The sequence below is a fragment of the Echinococcus granulosus genome (assembly GCF_000524195.1).
Source record: "Echinococcus granulosus chromosome Unknown EG_S00008, whole genome shotgun sequence".
Classification (NCBI taxonomy): domain Eukaryota; kingdom Metazoa; phylum Platyhelminthes; class Cestoda; order Cyclophyllidea; family Taeniidae; genus Echinococcus; species Echinococcus granulosus.
Genome location: NW_020170388.1, coordinates 1,808,894 through 1,818,302, shown reverse-complemented (window position 1 = coordinate 1,818,302; position 9,409 = coordinate 1,808,894). Strand labels below are relative to the sequence as shown.

Here is a 9,409-nt window from a genome sequence, read left to right as displayed (position 1 = left end):
AATTATATCACCTATCTTGAATGTGCTGAGCCCAGTTATTTACAATCGATTCAACTGCGCGCACGTCGTCCTTGAAGCATCAATAGAAGTTGACATATTTGGTAGAAAGAGAAGTGTGCATTGTTCGTCTCTTGTCATTTATTGATCAACTCAAAAGAATGTGGAGGGTTAAAAATACGTAGTACTGGTGGCATCAGTCTAATGAGGAGTGTATCGCTAGGTGATGTTAATTTTACAAGAAAATGTAAAATCTTTAATGTCATTGTGGGTGACATGTAAATCAACGGGAGTGATTTATTCATTTCTTTACATAAAAGTGCAATGTACATTAATTTATTGCGTCTTTGGTGTACCACTGCTTGCTTATTCTCACTCTACTATAATGTTATTCTTTTATGGCAGTTTATCCAGCAGTCTTCTAGTTACCCTCATGGGTGTTAGTCAATTAAATTGTCAACGCCGCATCAACCGATTTGTTGGTGTTTGCACAGCGCTTACCGAACTAATGGTAAAATGGGTGTTCACTTACAATCATAGCATTTTTTTCGCCTGTCTATTTGTCTACCATTCCTCTACGCTTTTTAGCCCTAAATATGCTTAGGCAAAGATTTTAAAATTCACATTTTTTCTAATCTGCAAGATCTTGTTTTACCTTTTAAGAATAGCATCATGGAAATCCGAAAAGAGCATTTTATCTATGAAGCTGATGTCCTATTATGTTTTACTTGCAGTGTTCAATTTTGACACAGGCGGTTTACTGTTACCTCGGGTGGAAGACTTTTAATAACTTCTGTCCTTCCTTTTTGTAACCGCCTCAGACGGTAGGGCTGGTTTGTCTTTGCACTTCTCGATGTTAACTGCATGTCCTCTCTGCAGGACCTGAGACCTGACTGGAACCTACACTCCACTGTTGTTTGAGTTCTTCCAGTGACCACTTCTTTCTGGCTACATGTTGGTGCAGCTGACGTGCATCGTCGAAAATATAAATGGCCAATTTCCTTACTCAACATCCACTTCACACCAATATTCCATCGCCATGACTCAGTACTCATTCTCGAAGGCTGTCTGTTGTTTGCCATTCGTATTTTTAACGTCTGCTGGCACTTAGCCAATTTCACTTTGCTCATCCTGGCGTCATTAACATGAAGAACTTTGCTAAAAATTTGGCTCACTAACCACCGATGGACAAAGGATTTGTCGATTTTGTTAAAAGCCATCGCCAATCCCAACGAACAGCTAAGGTACCTCAGAAACTCCAACCGGTACTTTAACCTTAGGCTAGGTGTGCTTTGGCTACAAATCTATCTTGACTTCGCCGGTCTAATCGATGTTTTGTTGAATGCGTTTCAAAGTGGTCGTGGATAGCACCTGCAATCCCTGTTACGACCGCTATGACGTTACAAGTGCTGACCCAAATCGTCAGCCAACACTGACTCCCTAATATGTTGGTTACGGACAGCAGAGCACAATTTACTTCACAGAAGCTCCATTACTTTTCCTGCCATCCTACCATTGTGCATATTCTCCCTCAACTCTTTCAGCTTCAATCCAACAGACGGACGGAGCGGTTCCTTGTCAAACTCAAGCAAGTGCTATTGAAGTCTTGAAAAGGTTTTTACTGACGTATCGTAAAACTTCGAGTAACCTCGGATAAACTGTTAATCAAATGCAAATCTCAAAGAATATTCAAGCTCCCTTCAGCCAACGCAGTTACGCTTTAAGGCCATAAAAAGAATATAAAGGACGTGTACTAGATGCCATAATAAAAATTAAAAGACACACTGCCCTCTACCTCCGCAATTATCGCCGAGACCAACCAATTAGTCTGACAAACACTGAGAAAACAGCAGCTAAACAATATAATCTACTAATGTACATACTGCACCCATGGGATCTGCTTCATGTAGTACTATCGGAAAGTAGTTCCAGGTCGTTCTGTCATGTGTACCAAGTTAGCGAGCGTAGAATAAGGTGCAGAGCGAAAAGTTGGTAAACTGCCCTTAAAATTCGTCGCTGCTGCCATTCCTACTGGAGACACTATAGATATTTTGAAGTTCGCACGGTATTCTCGCTCCCTTTCTCCTGTTTGGTTCCAATCATGTACTGTTGCACTTTACATGCATAATCGCATGCTACGAGACTAAGTTCAACCAGTCTCCATAATCACGTGGATTTAAAACTAGCTCATGACCTCGAAACGCTCTACTAACCGGCTAGGCTTTTGCGTATACCCACGTCGTTCTACAGCCTTACTCACTCATTTGTCTCTGCAAATACAAGTCTCACCTATTAACTACTACGTTTTGAATGTCAACAGAATATGAACTTGCGCATATAAGCCTCTATAACACAAAATGTAGGAGACGAACAATTTGACTACGATTTGAGATAGTGCCGGAAGAAGTAAAAAAGTGATTGGGAAGGAAGGAGTGGTTGATTAAGCCAAAAGACTCAGCGAATCTCCCAGTCATGATCCCTTGTTTATCGGTAAGCTCTACATTAAGCAGCCTCCTTACTAGACAGAACTTCAATGGCCAACATTTATTTCCACATTTAGCTACATTTATCACGATAAGAGGTGTACTGACACCTCTAACATCTACCATAAAATCATCCAAACAAGGAATTCTACTTAATTCCTCATCATTTACTTTATTGTATCAATTACGGGGAAATCGGAGGAAGAAAAGGATGGAATGCAGGAATTGGACGTAGTGAAGAAGGGACACAAATTGAAGGCCAACTTTATGAGGTAAGTGAATATCTCGGAATTAAGCAAAAAATAGACAAGCAATCGTAGGAAGAGAAATTCACTAAGAGTATTTCGACCCACCATCTTTGACTTTCCTTCTTATAATCTATCCCGATATTTCACAAACGCAATATCAGTTCCTCCTTATTCCTCTCCACCTGCACCTGTTTCTCCTTCTTCTTTACTGACATAATAATCAAGTGGAATTTTAGATTGTCCTTGTTAAAATGCCTAGGGGGTCCACTTTTCTTTGCCACTGCTAAACTTCTCCACTGTTTCAATCTGAGAGAGCGGTAATGTTGTCGAGGGGAACGGCGTAGTCCATGCGATGATACGGCTAGAAGAATTAGAAACAGGACAATCAGAAGTGGTAGACGCATGGCAGAAAATATTGTCTGAAATAACACAAGACCACAACAACTTAAGGTGATGGCAGCCATGGCTAGCACACTCATTACTTCTCATTGGCTATGCTGGGACTCATGCCAATGGAGAAGGCGCCACGTGACCGATGGGAGTGGTGGCTTCAACAGGCAGATCTTTCATCTGCCTCTGTCACTGAATTTACACTCACTTGGCATTTTTTGCCATTTGCGTCAGCCATTCCCTTATTTTTGCAAAAAAATTGTCTCACAACTCAAAAATCTGATCTACCCAGTGAGGTAGGAAAATAGGTAAATGTTTTCCAAGTCAGATAAATAGAAATGAATCTAAAGGAATGGCGCCTTATCTTAGTGACCAACATGAAAAATTTCTCTTGGTTGTCATAATGCTTCCCTCTGTCGAGAATGTAAGATGGTGCGAGATGACCACAGTGTGGCCACCGCACTACTTTCAGAGTAATTTTCTAGAACTGACCATCCATGAAGTCTCTTAAGGGAAATATTTTCTTCATAATGAACTGCACGAAAAATTCCTTTAGTGGTAGCACGTGTGATTTGGTATCATTCTGGATGCCAGCCTTGAGCAATCGACTAACCAATGAGACTATTTTTGGTACTACTTGAGGTGCGCATCCAAGTGGTGGGGTAAATGGTGTCTTTATTGCACCAGTTGACCCTCCAGTTGAATAGAGTTTGTCATGCGAATTCTCCTCTTTGTAATTTGTCTTTCACACGTGCACCGAAGGACATGTATTTATTTTTTTCCTGGAGCAGTTAGACCACGCCATTTTAAAGAAATACTTCGGCACAAATATAATGGAAGTTGATCTTCGTGTCTACTGAGTTTCGAGCAAAGTGGAAAGTTATTTAAGAGAGGTTGGGAGGAGGGCGGGTCATCAAAGTCCAGCTGCAAAAAAACTGCCAAATGGAAAAGGTTTAGATGTGTTTCTATTACCAAAATCCAGCTACCACTGAAACAGCCGCAGTAGAGTTATTACTTACCCGAACAAATATGACTTTGTTCCTCATTTCACTAAGGTAATCTTAGAAAACAGAAATTGCCCTTGCTGTAGCTGTGATATTTGGTGGACAATATTTCTACTACTTATTTAATAGTAACGTATTTTCCGCCTTCGTAATTCCATTGCGTAATCAAACTTGCGCTTAACATAGGCATGTCTCCCAACATTCGGTTGTAAGCTCATTAAAAACTGCTTAGGTAATCAAAGTGACACTTAAAATGCAGCCAAAAATAAATCTTTTTGTGTAAAGATGTCGGAGATTTCAGCAATTCCAAAAAAGCGTCCTGGTCGGTGTCCTGGCAATTTTCAGTTCTGTGACTATTTTCGAAAGTTCCTGGTAATATCGCACTCTTTGTTACTTGAGGTCGTGTTTAAGAGCCCTACAACTAAGATCAATCAGGCACTATAAATTCCTTCCCACCTATTTGCATGTACATGCACGTCGGTTAAGAGACATCTACACTAAAGTCCTTGCCTGTCACCTATCCGTCGGGGAGATGGATAGGGTCTAAGCAATTCGCGCATGGAAATAACTTTATAAAATTTTTGGTGGACCTAATTTTAAGGGGGGATTGCATTATTTAATTAAATTAATTGACGAATTAAGAGTAAACCACTAATATATGCATAATGCTTTATTAGAATAAAAGGTTAAAGTGACGAAGTAGGTGCCCTGATTGCACGAAAATACTATTCTTATGAATGATGAAGCTCTAACATATTCGGTACTTAGGTAACACGTTCATTACGCTCTAATTTTCTTGTTGAGAATCACACGCCTTTAATTACCCATATTTGAAATTACAAATAATTTGAAAATCTTTGTACATTTAATCCTTGTTTGAAAAAAGAAGCATTCAAGATATGATTGCTGAAACCACTTACTTGAGCAAATGCCACATGAAGGATACAAGATCTGGATTTAATTGGGCTTCGAATGGATACCAGCTTATTTGGCGTTTTTTTTAATAAGCTTTATAAAGGGAGCGGATACTTATACTAACTTTGGATATGTAAGGTTAGCAAAATATTTGCTCCGGTGGGTACTCTGCGCTCGAAATCAAGTGTGCCTGAGTAACCAATTCTACCCTGCTTAAGCGTTAGTCACCTTTATCACACACATTGTCAGTAATTGACACCAATCAAAGGTAAAACGATGAGAAAGTTTCCTAAAATTTATGCACATTAGGTAAAAGTAATAGCTTCAGAGACACTCAAAGAGTGTATACTAGTTTTACACCTGGTCTCCAATGCAGATAGAACCATAATACGTTAAGATTTTCTAATACCCAAACACGGTAATGGCGAATTCTAATAGTTTGACCATGTTCAATTGTTTCTGAGAGACCTTTCAAAGTGTTGCAATCTTACTCATTAGTTCTCATCAAACCCGCTATCCCAAATTAATTTAATGCTTGGCTTAAGCTTAGAAGAGAAAATGAAAGCAATAAATATACTGATATTTCTGCATGAACCCAAGCTATAAACCCTTAGGTTTTTTACACATCATAGATTTCCTTATTTACATATACAGGTGGATTTTCAGAGCTTTCAAAATGGGGACTCATGCTTCCTTGTGATCAGGTCCAGTATGAAGTGAGAAGGCCAAAATGTTTAAGTGTAAAGCATGATTGTGACACTGACTGCACTGCTGGGGCTCACGCAAGCCGTTGGATCACGAAGAGACCAACAGCAAGAGCTCAATGGCTGTTTTGACGTGTTCCCACTCAAGGCTGCCAAGTTTTTAGCGCCAAGTGATGGCTGTATCCTTTCAACTCCTGACAGCCTACTTTATTGTTATCTTTGACTTACCAATCAGAACTCCGCAGTCAATCGCTTTTGATGAGGCTTTTTTGTACAAAAGTTGCATCAGTAGTCAGAGCTCTGCCGCACGTATAAAAGGTTCTTGATTAAGGACAGGGAGGATCTACTTATTTCTGCCACTTCCAGATTCTTATTTTAAGCTCCTTCACCATTGTTGTCATTCTACTTTCCGTGATCATGCGACCAATTTAATACAGTTTCAGACATCTCTTTCATAAATGAGCCAGAACAGGCAGTTGTCATGAGAAACATGCATTATGCATAATTCGGGAAGAGATGTACATTTCCTACAGGTAATCAGGCCACCAGAACACGTAGTCCTTCTCGTTTGTCCTAAACCTAACTCTTAAAGATAAATGTTCAATCCTTACCTCTATCGGCAAAGTATATTACTGAATGAAGAAAATTAAGATGGCTAATCTGGTTCTTCAGTCCTATTACGCGTTCCATATCTTGCCGAGCCAATATGTCCGCCAGAGACGGGTTCAAAGAGTATGCAGTCCCTGCTACACAATTCAAGTCATAAGTCAACTTATTTCTTGATCAAGTGTCATGCAGCCCCCCCAAATACGCCTCGAAGTCGTAGTACCAAAAAAATACATACGCCTAACCCGGTGAGTGCCTGCAGGACTATTGGTCTTGCCCGAGTGGATGTGCAACTCACGGCTGAAGAGACCGTGGTGTTAACCAAAATGCAAACATCTTAATTTCCCATACCAAACTGCGATAACCAAGGGATGATTACTAAATAGAGATTGAAAGAAAAACACTACAATTAGTAGACATAAAAGTCTAGCGTTGGGTAGATTTCCCAACCCAATATCGTACTGTTTCTTGTAGCGAGTATGAGTTCATAAAAAGTAAAAGAAAACTGTCCATCAGATTATTTTTATTACCACCAAATACAAAATTATCTTTCTTAAGTATCGGTGATGAATGTACGGAAGGACGAAGGAAGAGGAGTGATAGAAATGTCCGAAAGATAGGAAAAATATGAATAGAACATTATTTCCCACCTTTGCGAGTAATCTTCTTAAGGCTCCCCTTCACAACCTGTTTGATGGCTTGGTCCTGTAATTTTTGCTTCCACGATTTAGGTTTTTCCTTACTTTTTCCTCTAAAGAAGGATTTCTTTTGTATCAACATAGCGTCACCACTGCGATGATGCCTTTTTGCATCTGCAGTCGACACAACTGCAAGCACAAGAAGGAAAAGAATAGTGAGGCTGAGAAGCGAGACACGCATGATGTATGCCCTGGAACGGCGTTAAATGTCAAATGCTGCCTCATTTTTATACGGTAGACCCACCTTAAATCTCATTTCTAGTGGCTGTGTGGCAATAATCTAATCACCATGAGAATATTTTTGGGAAGCACTTATAATCATTAAGGCGATTGAACAACCAGCGTCTTCAGGTATGTGTCAGGTATCATCATTGCCATCAACAGTAGATAATCTCAGCCTAGAGGACATTATCTTTGATCCTGGCCGTAAATGTTACAAAAAGGAGACGATCTCTTTGAGGAGACAAATCTGTACATATTTTATATATATAAGTTGGCAAGCATTTCCACTTCGAATTAAAGTGTAAGCTAATGACGACGAAGCATTAACAGACTTCTCCCCTACTCTAGTTTACACTGGGCAAAAGTCTGCACCAAGCGTGACCAGCATATAGAAAAAGGCCACTTTTGGTGTGATTTAAGTCTACCCCACCATCGTTCTTGTTATGATGTTGATGAAACTTTATAAGGAGATTTGTGGTAACAGGGATTGAAGGCTGACCATGGTTAGGCCAGGAAAAGGTGTTCACGATTAAGAATGAGAGGCATTTCTCAGCAGAAGGAGATAATTTAAAGGTTCCAATGTGGAAGCCACATAGGTCACTTGATACCTTCGTTAAGCTGCGGTTTGAGATCTTCTCTGCGTTACAAAATATCAGCAAAAGCACCTTATCATTCGTTAACAGAATTATTGAAAGGAATTTTTTAAATGTGAGTTATTCATCTGATCATGAGTTATTCTACACCGCCTTGATGGGTTGATTTGAGTGGTGTCAAGATCCACTCGCAACTGGGTTAGCATGGTTTAGTGGCTTTCGGTTTCAGAGTTAAACGCAATCAAAAGGAACCCCCTAGTCTGGAGGTGGCACCTCATTTTTAGACACCGTGATGCATTTAATGTCACATGTTTCATCCTGTCTCGCTTTGCTCCCTTTCTGAGAGTAATTTCTCGTAACCTTCACCAATGCAATCATTCATATTTGTGAAATGCTTTAAGCTACAACTAATCAACTCCAAAAAAATATTTCTTTAGATCTATTAGCCTCCTAATAAGGGAAAGCCAACCTTTGGAAAAGTAACTTAGACATTTTGGTAGGGCTAGTTTGAATGTACCATCATTCAGACATCCTTGATACGTGCCATCTCCATGAACTCAGAGTCGAAAGGAATTTTGACAATTGCTTCCAACCCGTTCGTCTCAGTGATGAGATCTAGGCTGGCACCTGGCATCATTTGGAACCCCGACGCTATCGGGTCCCAATTTACCCACCAAAACAAATTTATCATGGTCTAGGGATTATCTTAGCATTCACTAGCCTTAGCATCCATTAAAAGTTGAAATGTAGGTTGCAGTCAAGAACAAGAGCGTTACCTCCATGGCTAGGCGTCAGTGCCACCTCCATTAAGTGACGCTAATTACACAGGTTTAAGTACAAGCGTTCTCTAGGCTTTAGCTTCGGCAAGGCGTTAATTGACCAAACTCACTGCATCCGAAAAACCTTAATGCTAAGACGGGTAGTGAGTTGGCGCCTTTTCAGACGGCCTTTTAATCCTAGGCACTGAAAGCTGGTGGACTGCGTCACCAAATAGGAGGTTTCCTACTTAGTTTCCGAGCTTCCTTCAATGCACTGCAAGGCCTTGAGCTTTCGCAAATATTGCCCAACCCATCTTCAATGTGGGATTAGAAGTAGTGCCTCGAGCCTTTCCTTAAATTGTGGTAAACCAAAGTAGTGCAGAAGAGCGCACTTTGTTAATGCAAAGAAGAGTTAAAGGGCTATACTACAAAGCAGAAGGTAAAAGTACAGCCTGCTCTGCAGAGAGTGAAGTACCTACATTCTATAGGTCCTCACTTTTTTGGCATGGCCCCCGGAGCACCTCTCGATCAACTTCTTCCGTTGTTAATCCAATCGTAGTGGGTGCTTTAAAAACCACGCACGAACCAGGAGCACTGGTAACTAAATTGCCTTTCATGTGAGGTAGCATTTGATCGCAAGGGCACTGACCTATCTCGACAACTCCACTTTGCCTAGAGTTTTAGCATATTTGTTACCCATGTTGAGAAAGGGGAAGTGAACCGACCGTTTACTGCTCAGGACCGGTTGACAGCAGTAAAATTAAGGACTTTTGGCTACATGCTAAAATAAA

At 40.4% G+C, this 9,409-nt stretch overlaps 2 protein-coding genes across 2 annotated transcripts in view; one reads left to right on the top strand and one right to left on the bottom strand. All coding sequences in view use genetic code 11, as the record gives it.

The window, feature by feature from the left end:
• Nucleotides 1-2,945, top strand: part of EGR_02035 (hypothetical protein) — a gene marked incomplete at both ends in the record, with an annotated part of 6,837 nt that extends 3,892 nt beyond the window's left edge. Inside the window, 4 exons of the mRNA XM_024491284.1 lie at nucleotides 106-244; nucleotides 318-508; nucleotides 2,624-2,752; nucleotides 2,787-2,945. Of these exons, the coding sequence (XP_024354427.1) occupies nucleotides 106-244; nucleotides 318-508; nucleotides 2,624-2,752; nucleotides 2,787-2,945 (618 nt within the window). The remainder of the gene's footprint in view (nucleotides 1-105; nucleotides 245-317; nucleotides 509-2,623; nucleotides 2,753-2,786) is intronic.
• Nucleotides 2,946-3,029: 84 nt separating this feature from the next.
• Nucleotides 3,030-8,494, bottom strand: EGR_02034 (hypothetical protein; the record flags this gene model as incomplete). Its single annotated transcript, XM_024491283.1, has 2 exons — nucleotides 3,030-3,089; nucleotides 8,390-8,494. The coding sequence occupies 2 exons, from the start codon at nucleotides 8,492-8,494 to the stop codon at nucleotides 3,030-3,032; spliced, it is 165 nt and encodes a 54-aa protein (XP_024354426.1).
• Between the last annotated feature and the right edge of the window lie 915 nt (nucleotides 8,495-9,409).